The 19,986-nt window shown below is 48.4% G+C and overlaps 1 protein-coding gene across 1 annotated transcript; it reads right to left on the reverse strand.

Annotated features, from left to right (window-relative positions):
- Nucleotides 1-835: 835 nt before the first annotated feature.
- LOC120984424 (glycine N-methyltransferase-like) lies at nt 836-9,330 on the reverse strand. Its single transcript, XM_040413355.1, has 3 exons — nt 9,120-9,330; nt 1,072-1,214; nt 836-994 (listed from the first exon to the last, which is right to left on the reverse strand). Exons 1-3 carry the CDS (start codon nt 9,328-9,330, stop codon nt 851-853), a joined length of 498 nt encoding a protein of 165 aa, XP_040269289.1. The 3' UTR covers nt 836-850.
- Between the last annotated feature and the right edge of the window lie 10,656 nt (nt 9,331-19,986).

Here is a 19,986-nt window from a genome sequence, read left to right on the forward strand (position 1 = left end):
ATCTCTGACCTCCTGATACACCCCCACATGTAATCTCTGATCCTCACAGGACCTCCTCCTCTCCTCTTATCACAACCTGCCCCCCCCCCCCCCGTACATCTCTGACCTCCTGATACACCCCCACATGTAATCTCCGATCCTCACAGGACCTCCTCCTCTCCTCTTATCACAACCTGCCCCCCCCCCCCGTACATCTCTGACCTCCTGATACACCCCCACATGTAATCTCCGATCCTCACAGGACCTCCTCCTCTCCTCTTATCACAACCTGCCCCCCCCCCCGTACATCTCTGACCTCCTGATACACCCCCACATGTAATCTCTGATCCTCACAGGACCTCCTCCTCTCCTCTTATCACAACCTGCCCCCCCCCCCCCGTACATCTCTGACCTCCTGATACACCCCCACATGTAATCTCTGATCCTCACAGGACCTCCTCCTCTCCTCTTATCACAACCTGCCCCCCCCCCGTACATCTCTGACCTCCGGATACACCTCCACATGTAATCTCCGATCCTCACAGGACCTCCTCCTCTCCTCTTATCACAACCTGCCCCCCCCCGTACATCTCTGACCTCCTGATACATCCCCACATGTAATCTCCGATCCTCACAGGACCTCCTCCTCTCCTCTTATCACAACCTGCCCCCCCCCCCCGTACATCTCTGACCTCCTGATACACCCCCACATGTAATCTCCGATCCTCACAGGCAGACAGAGCGGGGGCTGCAGTTGTAATGCACCAGTTCTCGCTGTGTTGCGGGTCACATGGAGGGGCCTCAGGGGGGTCCTTACTCAGTTCTACTATCCAATAGAATGTTCTATCTCATGTCTTGCCAATCAGTGCCCTTATAATGGGGTGAGGAGGTTGTACCTCATTTCTGGTTGCAGCTCCCCCGATGCTGGCACTTGGACAGTGTAATCCAGGGTCACCATGTGAGGCTTCTTATTCACCCACAGGATGGAAGTGCTGATGTCCTGGGTCAGATCGCTCTGCAGAGACACTCGGAGAGGTTAAATGTCAACCACTACACCTGTGCGGGGGCCACGCTGTTCAGAAATGGCCGTACCTTGTAGTAAATATTCTTGCCTTGAGGGGCACAGCCAGTGTTCAGGATGTAGTCGTAGTTTCGGTGGTCGATGATCAGCATTCCTCCAGGCTTCACCATCCCTGCAATGTTCCGAAGAGCCAGTCGCTGGTCACTCTGATCTCCTGATGGAAGAGAGAAGGTGGCCATTACCACGACGCTCAGGAATCCCATAGTGTTGGGCGCAAATATTTATCGAGAATTTCGGCACTTCGAGAATTCGCAAATATTTAGAATATAGTGTTATATATTCGTATTTGAGAATGTTCGTGATTTTCTTCAGATAGTGATACAGTGGAGCTGATAGGGTCCGGTGCAGGGTGTTAGGCAGTGTGATAGGGATTAGTGTTTCTCTGCTGTCCATACACACAGCTACAGACACCGTGCTGTGATGTCACTACAATCAGTACCATCTACTCAGACCTGATAAAATGTGAAGTTACACGTATTGCGCCAAAATATGTGCATCATTAATGCCGATTTGCGCAATTGGGAATATATTGGAGCCTCTATCTGCATATAAAGCTGTTGTAACGTTCTGCCGACCATCGTCTCCAGTCTCAGGAAACTTCTGTGACAGTGACCCACGCCGGTATTTACCGTGTATTACGCCATTTCATTGCAGATTTCTCACGATCAAGAAAATAATCGCAAATTCTCTAATTCGCTAATTTAGGGCGATTATTCGCCCAAATATTCACGAAATTCGAATATTGCCCCTGCCGCTCATCACTTGAATCAGAGAAACACGTCCCCATGTAATCTGCAGGCAGCGTGTTATAGAGCAGGAGGAGCTGAGCAGATTATATATAAAGAGAACCTGTCACCATGTAATCTGCAGGCAGCGTGTTATAGAGCAGGAGGAGCTGAGCAGATTATATATACAGAGAACCTGTCACCGTGTAATCTGCAGGCAGCGTGTTATAGAGCAGGGGGAGCTGAGCAGATTATATATAAGGAGAACCTGTCACCATGTAATCTGCAGGCAGTGTGTTATAGAGCAGGAGGAGCTGAGCAGATTATATATAAAGAGAACCTGTCACCGTGTAATCTGCAGGCAGTGTGTTATAGAGCAGGAGGAGCTGAGCAGATTATATATACAGAGAACCTGTCACCATGTAATCTGCAGGCAGTGTGTTATAGAGCAGGAGGAGCTGAGCAGATTATATATACAGAGAACCTGTCACCATGTAATCTGCAGGCAGTGTGTTATAGAGCAGGAGGAGCTGAGCAGATTATATATAAAGAGAACCTGTCACCGTGTAATCTGCAGGCAGCGTGTTATAGAGCAGGAGGAGCTGAGCAGATTATATATACAGAGAACCTGTCACCGTGTAATCTGCAGGCAGCGTGTTATAGAGCAGGAGGAGCTGAGCAGATTATATATAAAGAGAACCTGTCCCCATGTAATCTGCAGGCAGCGTGTTATAGAGCAGGAGGAGCTGAGCAGATTATATATAAAGAGAACCTGTCACCGTGTAATCTGCAGGCAGTGTGTTATAGAGCAGGAGGAGCTGAGCAGATTATATATACAGAGAACCTGTCACCATGTAATCTGCAGGCAGTGTGTTATAGAGCAGGAGGAGCTGAGCAGATTATATATAAAGAGAACCTGTCACCGTGTAATCTGCAGGCAGAGTGTTATAGAGCAGGAGGAGCTGAGCAGATTATATATAAAGAGAACCTGTCACCGTGTAATCTGCAGGCAGTGTGTTATAGAGCAGGAGGAGCTGAGCAGATTATATATAAAGAGAATCTGTCACCGTGTAATCTGCAGGCAGCGTGTTATAGAGCAGGAGGAGCTGAGCAGATTATATATAAAGAGAACCTGTCACCGTGTAATCTGCAGGCAGTGTGATATAGAGCAGGAGGAGCTGAGCAGATTATATATAAAGAGAACCTGTCACCGTGTAATCTGCAGGCAGCGTGTTATAGAGCAGGAGGAGCTGAGCAGATTATATATAAAGAGAACCTGTCACCGTGTAATCTGCAGGCAGCGTGTTATAGAGCAGGAGGAGCTGAGCAGATTATATATAAAGAGAACCTGTCACCGTGTAATCTGCAGGCAGCGTGTTATAGAGCAGGAGGAGCTGAGCAGATTATATATAAAGAGAACCTGTCACCGTGTAATCTGCAGGCAGCGTGTTATAGAGCAGGGGGAGCTGAGCAGATTATATATAAAGAGAACCTGTCACCATGTAATCTGCAGGCAGAGTGTTATAGAGCAGGAGGAGCTGAGTAGATTATATATAAAGAACCTGTCACCATGTAATCTGCAGGCAGCGTGTTATAGAGCAGGAGGAGCTGAGCAGATTGTATATAAAGAGAACCTGTCACCATGTAATCTGCAGGCAGCGTGTTATAGAGCAGGAGGAGCTGAGCAGATTATATATAAAGAGAACCTGTCACCATGTAATCTGCAGGCAGTGTGTTATAGAGCAGGAGGAGCTGAGCAGATTATATATACAGAGAACATGTCACCATGTAATCTGCAGGCAGCGTGTTATAGAGCAGGAGGAGCTGAGCAGATTGTATATAAAGAGAACCTGTCACCATGTAATCTGCAGGCAGCGTGTTATAGAGCAGGAGGAGCTGAGCAGATTATATATAAAGAGAACCTGTCACCATGTAATCTGCAGGCAGTGTGTTATAGAGCAGGAGGAGCTGAGCAGATTATATATACAGAGAACATGTCACCATGTAATCTGCAGGCAGCGTGTATTAGAGCAGGAGGAGCTGAGCAGTTTATATATAAAGAGAACCTGTCACCATGTAATCTGCAGGCAGCGTGTTATAGAGCAGGAGGAGCTGAGCAGATTATATATATAGAGAACCTGTCACCATGTAATCTGCAGGCAGCGTGTTATAGAGCAGGAGGAGCTGAGCAGATTGTATATAAAGAGAACCTGTCACCATGTAATCTGCAGGCAGCGTGTTATAGAGCAGGAGGAGCTGAGCAGATTATATATAAAGAGAACCTGTCACCATGTAATCTGCAGGCAGTGTGTTATAGAGCAGGAGGAGCTGAGCAGATTATATATACAGAGAACATGTCACCATGTAATCTGCAGGCAGCGTGTTATAGAGCAGGAGGAGCTGAGCAGTTTATATATAAAGAGAACCTGTCACCATGTAATCTGCAGGCAGCGTGTTATAGAGCAGGAGGAGCTGAGCAGATTATATATAAAGAACCTGTCACCATGTAATCTGCAGGCAGCGTGTTATAGAGCAGGAGGAGCTGAGCAGATTGTATATAAAGAGAACCTGTCACCATGTAATCTGCAGGCAGCGTGTTATAGAGCAGGAGGAGCTGAGCAGATTATATATAAAGAGAACCTGTCACCGTGTAATCTGCAGGCAGCGTGTTATAGAGCAGGAGGAGCTGAGCAGATTATATATAAAGAGAACCTGTCACCGTGTAATCTGCAGGCAGCGTGTTATAGAGCAGGAGGAGCTGAGCAGATTATATATAAAGAGAACCTGTCACCGTGTAATCTGCAGGCAGCGCGTTATAGAGCAGGAGGAGCTGAGCAGATTATATATAAAGAGAACCTGTCACCATGTAATCTGCAGGCAGTGTGTTATAGAGCAGGAGGAGCTGAGCAGATTATATATACAGAGAACCGGTCACCGTGTAATCTGCAGGTAGTGTGTTATAGAGCAGGAGGAGCTGAGCAGATTATATATAAAGAGAACCTGTCACCGTGTAATCTGCAGGCAGCGTGTTATAGAGCAGGAGGAGCTGAGCAGATTATATATACAGAGAACCTGTCACCGTGTAATCTGCAGGCAGCGTGTTATAGAGCAGGAGGAGCTGAGCAGATTATATATAAAGAGAACCTGTCACCGTGTAATCTGCAGGCAGCGTGTGCAGTTCTGGGAGATGGAGACCATCTTTACGACCACGCTTGGGGTTCCGGATATCCAGGTAGGAGCACTGTGACAAGTGCAAAGCCGCACCTAACGGGACACTATAGGCAGCCCTTACACCACTCTGGCATTCCTACACTTGGGTTCCACCATCACCTTCTACCTAGGGAGACTTATTCACGACAAAAACTCTTAGAAAAGACCCCTGGACCTGTGTAAGGTAAGGAGCAGCCTCAGCAGCTAGCCTTCCGGTGTCCTCCAAAGCCTCTGTGCCAGTCAACTGACTACCCTACCCCCACTTTACTTAGTCTATTACTGAAAGCCAGGCCTACCACCACTGCAGAAGCACCATGCCCACTCATGTGGCACAGGCAGGGGGGGGCAGTGCACTCCCTATTGCTGTTTCTGCTGACGTGACATAATACCTGGGTCCTGTCTGTGCCACATGAGGGAGCAGAGGGGACCATTTAAACTACTTGGGGCACGACAGGGGACTGTTAAGGAACTGGGGGAAAGAGGAGGGGCATTAAAGCTACTGGGGCACTATATGGGAGCAATATACAGTTGCAAGAAAAAGTATGTGAACCCTTTGGAATGATATGGATTTCTGCACAAATTGGTCATAAAATGTGATCTGATCTTCATCTTAGGCCTCTTTCACACTTGCGTTGTTGGGATCCGGCATACACTTCCGTTGCCGGAGGTACCCGCCGGATCCGGAAAAACGCAAGTGTACTGAAAGCATTTGAAGACGGAACCGTCTTCCAAATGCGTTCAGTGTTACTATGGCACCCAGGACGCTATTAAAGTCCTGGTTGCCATAGTAGTAGCGGGGAGCGGGGGAGCAGTATACTTACAGTCCGTGCGGCTCCCGGGGCGCTCCAGAATGACGTCAGAGCGCCCCATGCGCATGGATGACGTAATCCATGCGATCACGTGATCCATGCGCTTGGGGCGCCCTGACGTCACTCTGGAGCGCCCGGGGAGCCGCACGGACGGTAAGTATACTGCTCCCCCGCTCCCCACTACACTTACCATGGCTGTCAGGACTTTAGCGTCCCGGCAGCCATGGTAACCATTCAGAAAAAGCTAAACGTCGGATCCGGCAATGCGCCGAAACGACGTTTAGCTTAAGGCCGGATCCGGATCAATGCCTTCCAATCGGCATTAATTCCGGATCCGGCTTTGCGGCAAGTGTTCCGGATTTTTGGCCGGAGCAAAAAGCGCAGCACGCTGCGGTATTTTCTCCGGCCAAAAAACGTTCCGTTCCGGAACTGAAGACATCCTGATGCATCCTGAACAGATTTCTCTCCATTCAGAATGCATTAGGATAATCCTGATCAGGATTCTTCCGGCATAGAGCCCCGACGACGGAACTCTATGCCGGAAGACAATAACGCAAGTGTGAAAGAGCCCTAAGTCACAACAATAGACAATCACAGTCGGCTTAAACTAATAACACACAGAGTTAACTGTTACCATGTTTTTATTGAACGCACCATGTAAACATTCACAGTGCAGGTGGAAAAAGTATGTGACCCCTAGACTAATGACATCTCCAAGAGCTAATTGGAGTGAGGTGTCAGCCAACTGGAGTCCAATCAATGAGATGAGATTGGAGGTGTTGGTTGCAGCTGCCCTGCCCTATAAAAAACACACACCAGTTCTGGGTTTGCTTTTCACAAGAAGCATTGCCTGATGTGAATGATGCCTCGCACAAAAGAGCTCTCAGAAGACCTACGATTAAGAATTGTTGACTTGCATAAAGCTGGAAAGGGTTATAAAAGTATCTCCAAAAGCCTTGCTGTTCATCAGTCCACGGTAAGACACATGGTCTATAAATGGAGAAAGTTCAGCACTGCTGCTACTCTCCCTAGGAGTGGCCGTCCTGTAAAGATGACTGCAAGAGCACAGCGCACACTGCTCAATGAGGTGAAGAAGAATCCTAGAGTGTCAGCTAAAGACTTACAAAAGACTCTGGCATATGATAACATCCCTGTTAGCGAATCTACGATACGTAAAACACTAAACAAGAATGGATTTCATGGGAGGATTCCACAGAGGAAGCCACTGCTGTCCAAAAAAACATTGCTGCACGTTTACAGTTTGCACACGAGCCCCTGGATGTTCCACAGCAGTACTGGCAAAATATTCTGTGGACAGATGAGACCAAAGTGGAGTTGTGTGGAAGAAACACACAACACTATGTGTGGAGAAAAAGAGGCACAGCACACCAACCTCAAAACCTCATCCCAACTGTGAAGTATGGTGGTGGGGGCATCATGGTTTGGGGCTGCTTTGCTGCGTCAGGGCCTGGACGGATTGCCATCATCGAAGGAAAAATGAATTCCCAAGTTTATCAAGACATTTTGCAGGAGAACTTAAGGCCATCTGTCCACCAGCTGAAGCTCAACAGAAGATGGGTGTTGCAACAGGACAACGACCCAAAGCATAGAAGTAAATCAACAACAGAATGGCTTAAACAGAAGAGAATCCGCCTTCTGGAGTGGCCCAGTCAGAGTCCTGGCTTCAACCCGATGGAGATGCTGTGGCATGACCTCCAGAAAGCGATTCACACCAGACATCCCAAGAATATTGCTGAACTGAAACCGTTCTGTAAAGAGGAATGGTGAAGAATTACTCCTGACCGTTGTGCACGTCTGATCTGCAACTACAGGAAACGTTTGGTGGAAGTTATTGCTGCCAAAGGAGGTTCAACCAGTTATTAAATCCAAGGGTTCACATACTTTTTCCACCTGCACTGTGAATGTTTACATGGTGTGTTCAATAAATACATGGTAACAATTAACTCTTTGTGTGTTATTAGTTTAAGCAGACTGTGATTGTCTATTGTTGTGACTTAGATGAAGATCAGATCACATTTTATGACCAATTTGTGCAGAAATCCATATCATTCCAAAGGGTTCACATACTTTTTCTTGCAACTGTAACTATCAGGGGCCCTACAGAAGAGCCGTATAACTTCTGGGAGCACTATGGGACCCATTATCAATACTGGGGACACTATGGGGTCTTCATAACCACTGGAGGGCACTTTGAGGGCAATTTTACTGCTGGGTCACTATGGGGGGGGGGGGTTATCATTGTTACTATGGGGGGGTAATCATTGTTACTATGGGGGGGGGTTATTACTACTGAGGCACTATGATGAAAATGATTTCTTTTATGGGGCATTATTACTATTGCGGGGTGTTACAATTATTTGGCACAATATGGAGGGCACAACTGCCAACATGGGCACTTGGGGGGACCTTTATCACTACTGGGGCACAATTACTAATGAGGGCACTCATTAGTAGTGGTACTTTGGGGAGCACTGTTACTATAGGGGGAATATCCATATGGCATTACTGGAATTTGGCGCAGTATTGAGGGTAGCAGTAGGATGATAGAAAAGTGAGGTAAACTCTTCAGAGATAAGATGTGGCTGACAGAAGTCATCATGGCGGTCCGGGCCGAATAGAGAACATGAGGGAAGAGAATGTCCACATCGGAGGAGACATCACTGGATGCAATAGGTATGTGGTGCTGTGTCCTCCTGTATGTCTGGTAGTGGTGAAGGGAATGCTCATCTCTGTAATGTTGGAGGGAGGTTATGCTCACATCAGGTCTAGTCTGTTCCCTCCTGCCGCTGCTGGTGTGTAGCATTTTACTGCTGAGGACAGTAATAGGCTGCAGTGGTCACATCCCCGGCTCAGTACTTGTCGGTTATTATATGCCTGTCAGTAATGATGTCAGAAAGCCCAGCAGGTCACAAGCGTCATCAATGCAGCCATATAAACAAAGCACCCGTATGAGGGCGGCGGCGGCGGTGTAACCGCTGAGCATTGTGGACTCCTTTCCATACGCAGCTGCCATATTTTATATTTAACTACTGGACAGCGCCTTTAATTCTGGGTTGTTATTTAAAGCCATTATGTTTCAGGCATTTTGAGGGTGTGGCATTGGGGCGTGGTCTCTAATAAGAGGCGGGGTGTAGGTCTGTAAGGATATTGGGCTGTCAGTAGATTGTGCTCCAGCAGGAGGCAGTCAGGACCTCCCCGCGGTGAGTACTGCTCCAGTGCTTCACCTGTTACATTGTATCAACCAGTCCCACTGTAGTCGGGTTAAACCATTCTTTGTAAGGGGGTAAGTGATACCTTTAAAATCCGGAAGATGTGCAAATGAATTCCCCAGGCAAATGACAGCATCAAATCCCAATCCAGGGCGAGAGATGGCCTGATCCAGAGACAGCCAGTTACCCTCCTCGATCACTGGAAGAGACAGATTCTTAGCGTCAGAGACGGACATCCCTCCCACAGGTATAAAGTCACCAATCATCCCTTCATCAGCCATCCAGATACATAACATGCTCCACCAAACACAAACCATTCTCCTCCATCCAAAGATAGCATCTTCCTGACGTCCTACAGCAGCACAGTCACTAATGGGTTAAAGCCCCCCCCCGGTAGAACTAGACAGTGATTGAGCATTACTGCTTATTAAAGGGGTTGTCGGGGTTCACCTAGGCAGCCCCCCAATCTTAGCATTGTAATTCATGCTCCGATGCTGTCCTATGCCCAGTGCTGAATCGCGCAGGGAAAAGGCACGTTATGGAGATCCGGTGATGCCACCGGGCTCTCTGTGGGTGGAGCTAGAAGGAGGCTTCTGCCCAGCAGTGAGCCCGGTGACATCACTGGCTCTGAGGGGCGGGCTTTAGCGCTGCCCTAGACTGTAAAACGGCTAAAGCCCGCCCATCGGAGCTGGTGACGTCACTGACTACCCTGCTGGGCAGAAGCCTCCACCCAGCACTGTATTGTTAGGAACAAAAAAGCCTTGGCCATGAGCAGGATCGCAAGGGAGAGCATCGGAGCAATGCTCAAGTCAGGGGGTGAAAATGGGGCTATGTCTGGGTTCAGCTGTGAACCGGGACCACCCCGTTAACCAGTCACCATGGCCCCTTGTTATTTCTCTCCAGGTCATGATGGAGACACGGTCCTAACTACATTGCACCTTTTACAGACCCTTCTCCAGCGCTGTCCAAGCCTTTCTGGGCCTCTGTCTGTATACCGCCACCCTGCGCTGAGAGCGAGGCGCGGCGCTGCCAGTGCATGCGTGGGACATTCAAGGATCAATGAGGGACAGAGGGACTTGGGTCAAAAAGAGGACACTTGGGAGGCATGTGCTCCTCATGAAGGGAGGTTGTCTCGTCACCTGCAAAGACGATCTGCAGGATTTATTCAAACTGGTTGGCCTCTTTCACACTTGCGTTGTTGGGATCCGGCATGCACTTCCGTTGCCGGAGGTGCCCGCCGGATCCGGAAAAACGCAAGTGTACTGAAAGCATTTGAAGACGGAACCGTCTTCCAAATGCTTTCAGTGTTACTATGGCAGCCAGGACGCTATTAAAGTCCTGGCTGCCATAGTAGTAGTGGGGAGCGGGGGAGCAGTATACTTACAGTCCGTGCGGCTCCCGGGGCGCTCCAGAATGACGTCAGAGCGCCCCATGCGCATGGATGACGTGATCCATGCGATCACATGATCCATGCGCTTGGGGCGCCCTGACGTCACTCTGGAGCGCCCGGGGAGCCGCACGGACGGTAAGTATACTGCTCCCCCGCTCCCCGCTACACTTTACCATGGCTGTCAGGACTTTAGCGTCCCGGCAGCCATGGTAACCATTCAGAAAAAGCTAAATGTCGGCTCCGGCAATGCGCCGAAACGACGTTTAGCTTAAGGCCGGATCCGGATCACTGCCTTCCAATGGGCATTAATTCCGGATCCGGCCTTGCGGCAAGTGTTCAGGATTTTTGGCCGGAGCAAAAAGCGCAGATCTGTAGGGGTCCGACCGCTGGGAACCCCCTACCCTCGGAAATGAGTGAAGCAGCTAAATCCCATAACCCTAACCCATAGAAATTAATTGAGCGACCGCTCTGGTCATTTCAGGGGAGGTACGGGGCCCGCGTTCTTGTGATCAGTGGAGTCCCAGTAGTCTGATAATTATCCCCATCCTGTAGATAGGGGATAACCTTAACCAACCGGAATACCCCTTATACGAATCTGCAGCGGCAAGTCGTTGGCTGTTTCCCTTAGGGTGGGGTCCCAGCTTCTGTGGCCTATAAAATGGCCCTGACATCTATTTCTACTACAAGGGCTCCGCGAACCTGTCTGAGCCCTTTGTGTTACATCGTTACATAGATGATATGGGTGAAAAAAGACATAAGTCCGTCAAGTTCAGCCAAGGGATAGGTGGGGACGCGAATCCCAGAAGGAAGTGAGACTCAGATTTCTACACGGTTTCATAATTATCAATGTTTTTTACTTTTAAGAATTTGTCTAAACCCTTTTTAAACCCGTCCCCTGTTCCTGCGGTGACCACGTCCTGAGGTGACTGCTCCACAGATTCACAGCTCTTACAGTAAAGAAGCCTTGTATAAACCGTCCCCTGTTCCTGCTGTGACCACGCCCTGAGGTGACTGCTCCACAGATTCACAGCTCTTACAGTAAAGAACCCTTGTATAAACCCGTCCCCTGTCCCTGCTGTAACCACGTCCTGAGGTCTCTATTCCACAGATTCACAGCTCTTACAGTAAAGAAGCTTTGTAAAAACCCGTCCCCTGTTCCTGCTGTGACCACGTCCTGAAGTCTCTATTCCACAGATTCACAGCTCTTACAGTAAAGAAGCTTTGTATAAACCGTCCCCTGTTCCTGCTGTGACCACGTCCTGAGGTCTCTATTCCACAGATTCACAGCTCTTACAGTAAAGAAGCCTTGTATAAACCTGTCCCCTGTTCCTGCTGTGACCACGTCCTGAGGTCTCTATTCCACACATTCACAGCTCTTACAGTAAAGAAGCCTTGTATAAACCCGTCCCCTGTTCCTGCTGTGACCACGTCCTGAGGTGACTGCTCCACAGATTCACAGCTCTTACAGTAAAGAAGCCTTGTATAAACCTGTCCCTGTTCCTGCTGTGCCCACGTCCTGAGGTCTCTATTCCACAGATTCACAGCTCTTACAGTGAAGAAGCCTTGTATAAACCTGGACCCTGTTCCTGCTGTGACCACGTCCTGAGGTCTCTATTCCACAGATTCACAGCTCTTACAGTAAAGAAGCCTTGTATAAACCGTCCCCTGTTCCTGCTGTGACCACGCCCTGAGGTGACTGCTCCACAGATTCACAGCTCTTACAGTAAAGAACCCTTGTATAAACCCGTCCCCTGTCCCTGCTGTAACCACGTCCTGAGGTCTCTATTCCACAGATTCACAGCTCTTACAGTAAAGAAGCTTTGTAAAAACCCGTCCCCTGTTCCTGCTGTGACCACGTCCTGAAGTCTCTATTCCACAGATTCACAGCTCTTACAGTAAAGAAGCTTTGTATAAACCGTCCCCTGTTCCTGCTGTGACCACGTCCTGAGGTCTCTATTCCACAGATTCACAGCTCTTACAGTAAAGAAGCCTTGTATAAACCTGTCCCCTGTTCCTGCTGTGACCACGTCCTGAGGTCTCTATTCCACACATTCACAGCTCTTACAGTAAAGAAGCCTTGTATAAACCCGTCCCCTGTTCCTGCTGTGACCACGTCCTGAGGTCTCTATTCCACAGATTCACAGCTCTTACAGTAAAGAAGCCTTGTATAAACCTGTCCCTGTTCCTGCTGTGACCACGTCCTGAGGTCTCTATTCCACAGATTCACAGCTCTTACAGTAAAGAAGCTTTGTATAAACCTGTCCCCTGTTCCTGCTGTGACCACGTCCTGAGGTCTCTATTCCACAGATTCACAGCTCTTACAGTAAAGAAGCCTTGTAAAAACCTGTCCCCTGTTCCTGCTGTGACCACGTCCTGAGGTCTCTATTCCACAGATTCACAGCTCTTACAGTAAAGAAGCCTTGTATAAACCTGTCCCCTGTTCCTGCTGTGACCACGTCCTGAGGTCTCTATTCCACAGATTCACAGCTCTTACAGTAAAGAAGCTTTGTATAAACCGTCCCCTGTTCCTGCTGTGACCACGTCCTGAGGTCTCTATTCCACAGATTCACAGCTCTTACAGTAAAGAATCCTTGTATAATCCCGTCCCCTGTTCCTGCTGTGACCACGTCCTGAGGTCTCTATTCCACAGATTCACAGCTCTTACAGTAAAGAAGCCTTGTATAAACCTGTCCCCTGTTCCTGCTGTGACCACGTCCTGAGGTCTCTATTCCACAGATTCACAGCTCTTACAGTAAAGAAGCCTTGTATAAACCAGCCCCCTGTCCCTGCTGTGACCACGTCCTGAGGTCTGTATTCCACAGATTCACAGCTCTTACAGTAAAGAAGCCTTGTATAAACCTGTCCCTGTTCCTGCTGTGACCACGTCCTGAGGTCTCTATTCCACAGATTCACAGCTCTTACAGTAAAGAAGCTTTGTATAAACCGTCCCCTGTTCCTGCGGTGACCACGTCCTGAGGTGTCTATTCCACAGATTCACAGCTCTTACAGTAAAGAATCCTTGTATAAACCAGCCCCCTGTTCCTGCTGTGACCACGTCCTGAGGTCTCTATTCCACAGATTCACAGCTCTTACAGTAAAGAAGCCTTGTATAAACTGTCCCCTGTTCCTGCTGTGACCACGTCCTGAGGTCTCTATTCCACCGATTCACAGCTCTTACAGTAAAGAAGCTTTGTATAATCCCGCCCCCTGTTCCTGCTGTGACCACGTCCTGAGGTCTCTATTCCACAGATTCACAGCTCTTACAGTAAAGAACCCTTGTATAATCTCGCCCCCTGTTCCTGCTGTGACCACGTCCTGAGGTGTCTATTCCACAGATTCACAGCTCTTACAGTAAAGAAGCTTTGTATAAACCGTCCCCTGTTCCTGCGGTGACCACGTCCTGAGGTCTCTATTCCACAGATTCACAGCTCTTACAGTAAAGAAGCCTTGTATAAACCCGTCCCCTGTTCCTGATGTGACCACGTCCTGAGGTCTCTATTCCACAGATTCACAGCTCTTACAGTAAAGAATCCTTGTATAAACCTGTCCCTTGTTCCTGCTGTGACCACGTCCTGAGGTCTTTATTCCACAGATTCACAGCTCTTACAGTAAAGAAGCTTTGTAAAAACCCATCCCCTGTTCCTGCTGTGACCACGTCCTGAGGTCTCTATTCCACAGATTCACAGCTCTTACAGTAAAGAATCCTTGTAAAAACCTGTCCCCTGTTCCTGCTGTGACCACGTCCTGAGGTCTCTATTCCACAGATTCACAGCTCTTACAGTAAAGAAGCCTTGTATAAACCAGCCCCCTGTTCCTGCTGTGACCACGTCCTGAGGTCTCTATTCCACAGATTCACAGCTCTTACAGTAAAGAAGCTTTGTAAAAACCCGTCCCCTGTTCCTGCTGTGACCACGTCCTGAGGTCTCTATTCCACAGATTCACAGCTCTTACAGTAAAGAAGCCTTGTATAAACCGTCCCCTGTTCTTGCGGTGACCACGTCCTGAGGTCTCTATTCCACAGATTCACAGCTCTTACAGTAAAGAAGCTTTGTAAAAACCCGTCCCCTGTTCCTGCTGTGACCACGTCCTGAGGTCTCTATTCCACAGATTCACAGCTCTTACAGGAAAGAAGCCTTGTATAAACCGTCCCCTGTTCCTGCTGTGACCACGTCCTGAGGTCTCTATTCCACAGATTCACAGCTCTTACAGTAAAGAAGCTTTGTAAAAACCCGTCCCCTGTTCCTGCTGTGACCACGTCCTGAGGTCTCTATTCCACAGAGTCACAGCTCTTACAGTAAAGAAGCCTTGTATAAACCCGTCCCCTGTTCCTGCTGTGACCACGTCCTGAGGTCTCTATTCCATAGATTCACAGCTCTTACAGTAAAGAAGCCTTGTATAAACTGTCCCCTGTTCCTGCTGTGACCACATGCTGAGGTCTCTATTCCACAGATTCACAGCTCTTACAGTAAAGAACCCTTGTATAAACCGTCCCCTGTTCCTGCTGTGACCACGTCCTGAGGTCTCTATTCCACAGATTCACAGCTTTTACAGTAAAGAAGCCTTGTAAAAACCTGTCCCCTGTTCCTGCTGTGACCACGTGCTGAGGTCTCAATTCCACATATTCACAGCTCTTACAGTAAAGAAGCCTTGTATAAACCATCCCCTGTTCCTGCTGTGACCACGTCCTGAGGTCTCTATTCAACAGATTCACAGCTCTTACAGTAAAGAATCCTTGTATAAACCCGTCCCCTGTTCCTGCTGTGACCACGTCCTGAGATCTCTATTCCACCGATTCACAGCTCTTACAGTAAAGAAGCTTTGTATAAACCGTCCCCTGTTCCTGCTGTGACCACGTCCTGAGGTCTCTATTCCACAGATTCACAGCTCTTACAGTAAAGAAGCCTTGTAAAAACCTGTCCCCTGTTCCTGCTGTGACCACGTCCTGAGGTCTCTATTCCACAGATTCACAGCTCTTACAGTAAAGAATCCTTGTATAAACCAGCCCCCTGTTCCTGCTGTGCCCACGTCCTGAGGTGACTGCTTCACAGAGTCAAAGCTCTTACCATAAAGAAGCCTTGTATAAACTGTCCCCTGTCCCTGCTGTGACCACGTCCTGAGGTCTCTATTCCACAGATTCACAGCTCTTACAGTAAAGAAGCCTTGTATAAACCTGTCCCCTGTTCCTGCTGTGACCACGTCCTGAGGTCTCTATTCCACAGATTCACAGCTCTTACAGTAAAGAAGCCTTGTATAAACCAGCCCCCTGTCCCTGCTGTGACCACGTCCTGAGGTCTCTATTCCACAGATTCACAGCTCTTACAGTAAAGAAGCTTTGTAAAAACCCGTCCCCTGTTCCTGCTGTGACCACGTCCTGAGGTCTCTATTCCACAGATTCACAGCTCTTACAGTAAAGAAGCTTTGTATAAACCTGTCCCCTGTTCCTGCGGTGACCACGTCCTGAGGTCTCTATTCCACAGATTCACAGCTCTTACAGTAAAGAAGCTTTGTAAAAACCCATCCCCTGTTCCTGCTGTGACCACGTCCTGAGGTCTCTATTCCACAGATTCACAGCTCTTACAGTAAAGAATCCTTGTATAAACCGTCCCCTGTTCCTGCGGTGACCATGTCCTGAGGTCTCTATTCCAAAGATTCACAGCTCTTACAGTAAAGAAGCTTTGTATAAACCTGTCCCCTGTTCCTGCTGTGACCACGTCCTGAGGTCTCTATTCCACAGATACACAGCTCTTACAGTAAAGAAGCCCTGTATAAACCAGCCCCCTGTTCCTGCTGTGACCACGTCCTGAGGTCTCTATTCCACAGATTCACAGCTCTTACAGTAAAGAAGCTTTGTATAAACCGTCCCCTGTTCCTGCGGTGACCACGTCCTGAGGTCTCTATTCCACAGATTCACAGCTCTTACAGTAAAGAAGCTTTGTAAAAACCCGTCCCCTGTTCCTGCTGTGACCACGTCCTGAGGTCTCTATTCCACAGATTCACAGCTCTTACAGTAAAGAAGCTTTGTATAAACCGTCCCCTGTTCCTGCGGTGACCACGTCCTGAGGTCTCTATTCCACATATTCACAGCTCTTACAGTAAAGAAGCCTTGTATAAACCCGTCCCCTGTTCCTGCTGTGACCACGTCCTGAGGTCTCTATTCCACAGATTCACAGCTCTTACAGTAAAGAAGCCTTGTATAAACCAGCCCCCTGTCCCTGCTGTGACCACGTCCTGAGGTCTCTATTCCACAGATTCACAGCTCTTACAGTAAAGAAGCCTTGTATAAACCTGTCCCCTGTTCCTGCTGTGACCACGTCCTGAGGTGACTGCTCCACAGATTCACAGCTCTTATAGTAAAGAAGCCTTGTATAAACCTGTCCCTGTTCCTGCTGTGACCACGTCCTGAGGTCTCTATTCCACAGATTCACAGCTCTTACAGTAAAGAAGCTTTGTATAAACCGTCCCCTGTTCCTGCGGTGACCACGTTCTGAGGTGTCTATTCCACAGATTCACAGCTCTTACAGTAAAGAATCCTTGTATAAACCAGCCCCCTGTTCCTGCTGTGACCACGTCCTGAGGTCTCTATTCCACAGATTCACAGCTCTTACAGTAAAGAAGCCTTGTATAAACTGTCCCCTGTTCCTGCTGTGACCACGTCCTGAGGTCTCTATTCCACAGATTCACAGCTCTTACAGTAAAGAAGCTTTGTATAATCCCGCCCCCTGTTCCTGCTGTGACCACGTCCTGAGGTCTCTATTCCACAGATTCACAGCTCTTACAGTAAAGAAGCTTTGTATAAACCGTCCCCTGTTCCTGCGGTGACCACGTCCTGAGGTCTCTATTCCACAGATTCACAGCTCTTACAGTAAAGAAGCCTTGTATAAACCCGTCCCCTGTTCCTGATGTGACCACGTCCTGAGGTGTCTATTCCACAGATTCACAGCTCTTACAGTAAAGAATCCTTGTATAAACCTGTCCCTTGTTCCTGCTGTGACCACGTCCTGAGGTCTCTATTCCACAGATTCACAGCTCTTACAGTAAAGAAGCCTTGTATAAACTGTCCCCTGTTCCTGCTGTGACCACGTCCTGAGGTCTCTATTCCACCGATTCACAGCTCTTACAGTAAAGAAGCTTTGTATAATCCCGCCCCCTGTTCCTGCTGTGACCACGTCCTGAGGTCTCTATTCCACAGATTCACAGCTCTTACAGTAAAGAACCCTTGTATAATCTCGCCCCCTGTTCCTGCTGTGACCACGTCCTGAGGTGTCTATTCCACAGATTCACAGCTCTTACAGTAAAGAAGCTTTGTATAAACCGTCCCCTGTTCCTGCGGTGACCACGTCCTGAGGTCTCTATTCCACAGATTCACAGCTCTTACAGTAAAGAAGCCTTGTATAAACCCGTCCCCTGTTCCTGATGTGACCACGTCCTGAGGTCTCTATTCCACAGATTCACAGCTCTTACAGTAAAGAATCCTTGTATAAACCTGTCCCTTGTTCCTGCTGTGACCACGTCCTGAGGTCTCTATTCCACAGATTCACAGCTCTTACAGTAAAGAAGCTTTGTAAAAACCCATCCCCTGTTCCTGCTGTGACCACGTCCTGAGGTCTCTATTCCACAGATTCACAGCTCTTACAGTAAAGAATCCTTGTAAAAACCTGTCCCCTGTTCCTGCTGTGACCACGTCCTGAGGTCTCTATTCCACAGATTCACAGCTCTTACAGTAAAGAAGCCTTGTATAAACCAGCCCCCTGTTCCTGCTGTGACCACGTCCTGAGGTCTCTATTCCACAGATTCACAGCTCTTACAGTAAAGAAGCTTTGTAAAAACCCATCCCCTGTTCCTGCTGTGACCACGTCCTGAGGTCTCTATTCCACAGATTCACAGCTCTTACAGTAAAGAAGCCTTGTATAAACCGTCCCCTGTTCTTGCGGTGACCACGTCCTGAGGTCTCTATTCCACAGATTCACAGCTCTTACAGTAAAGAAGCTTTGTAAAAACCCGTCCCCTGTTCCTGCTGTGACCACGTCCTGAGGTCTCTATTCCACAGATTCACAGCTCTTACAGGAAAGAAGCCTTGTATAAACCGTCCCCTGTTCCTGCTGTGACCACGTCCTGAGGTCTCTATTCCACAGATTCACAGCTCTTACAGTAAAGAAGCTTGTAAAAACCCGTCCCCTGTTCCTGCTGTGACCACGTCCTGAGGTCTCTATTCCACAGAGTCACAGCTCTTACAGTAAAGAAGCCTTGTATAAACCCGTCCCCTGTTCCTGCTGTGACCACGTCCTGAGGTCTCTATTCCACAGATTCACAGCTCTTACAGTAAAGAAGCCTTGTATAAACCTGTCCCCTGTTCCTGCTGTGACCACGTCCTGAGGTCTCTATTCCACAGATTCACAGCTCTTACAGTAAAGAAGCCTTGTATAAACCGTCCCCTGTTCCTGCTGTGACCACGTCCTGAGGTCTCTATTCCACAGATTCACAGCTCTTACAGTAAAGAAGCCTTGTATAAACCGTCCCCTGTTCCTGCTGTGACCACGTCCTGAGGTCTCTATTCCACAGATTCACAGCTCTTACAGTAAAGAAGCCTTGTATAAACCAGTCCCCTGTTCCTGCTGTGACCACGTCCTGAGGTCTCTATTCCACAGATTCACAGCTCTTACAGTAAAGAAGCCTTGTATAAACCCGTCCCCTGTTCCTGCTGTGACCACGTCCTGAGGTCTCTATTCCACAGATTCACAGCTCTTACAGTAAAGAAGCTTTGTATAAACCGTCCCCTGTTCCTGCTGTGACCACGTCCTGAGGTCTCTATTCCACAGATTCACAGCTCTTACAGTAAAGAAGCCTTGTATAAACCTGTCCCCTGTTCCTGCTGTGACCACGTCCTGAGGTCTCTATTCCACAGATTCACAGCTCTTACAGTAAAGAAGCCTTGTATAAACCTGTCCCCTGTTCCTGCTGTGACCACGTCCTGAGGTCTCTATTCCACAGATTCACAGCTCTTACAGTAAAGAAGCCTTGTATAAACCTGTCCCCTGTTCCTGCTGTGACCACGTCCTGAGGTCTCTATTCCACAGATTCACAGCTCTTACAGTAAAGAAGCCTTGTATAAACCTGTCCCCTGTTCCTGCTGTGACCACGTCCTGAGGTCTCTATTCCACAGATTCACAGCTCTTACAGTAAAGAAGCCTTGTATAAACCTGTCCCCTGTTCCTGCTGTGACCACGTCCTGAGGTCTCTATTCCACAGATTCACAGCTCTTACAGTAAAGAAGCCTTGTATAAACCAGTCCCCTGTTCCTGCTGTGACCACGTCCTGAGGTCTCTATTCCACAGATTCACAGCTCTTACAGTAAAGAAGCCTTTGTATAAACCCGTCCCCTGTCCTGCTGTGACCACGTCCTGAGGTCTCTATTCCACAGATTCACAGCTCTTACAGTAAAGAAGCTTTGTATAAACCGTCCCCTGTTCCTGCGGTGACCACGTCCTGAGGTCTCTATTCCACAGATTCACAGCTCTTACAGTAAAGAAGCTTTGTATAAACCAGTCCCCTGTTCCTGCTGTGA

Source organism: Bufo bufo, unplaced genomic scaffold (assembly GCF_905171765.1).
Source record: "Bufo bufo unplaced genomic scaffold, aBufBuf1.1, whole genome shotgun sequence".
Taxonomy (NCBI): domain Eukaryota; kingdom Metazoa; phylum Chordata; class Amphibia; order Anura; family Bufonidae; genus Bufo; species Bufo bufo.

What these genes read in the sequence shown, in the direction of transcription:
- LOC120984424 (XM_040413355.1), bottom strand. Translation starts at nt 9,330, where the DNA reads ATGTTATGTATCTGGATGGCTGATGAAGGGATGATTGGTGACTTTATA. An exon ending in ACATCTTCCGGATTTTAAAG is followed by an intron (nt 1,215 to 9,119) that starts GTATCACTTACC and finishes CTCTTCCATCAG; the next exon opens with GAGATCAGAGTGACCAGCGA. An exon ending in GCAAGAATATTTACTACAAG is followed by an intron (nt 995 to 1,071) that starts GTACGGCCATTT and finishes GTGTCTCTGCAG; the next exon opens with AGCGATCTGACCCAGGACAT.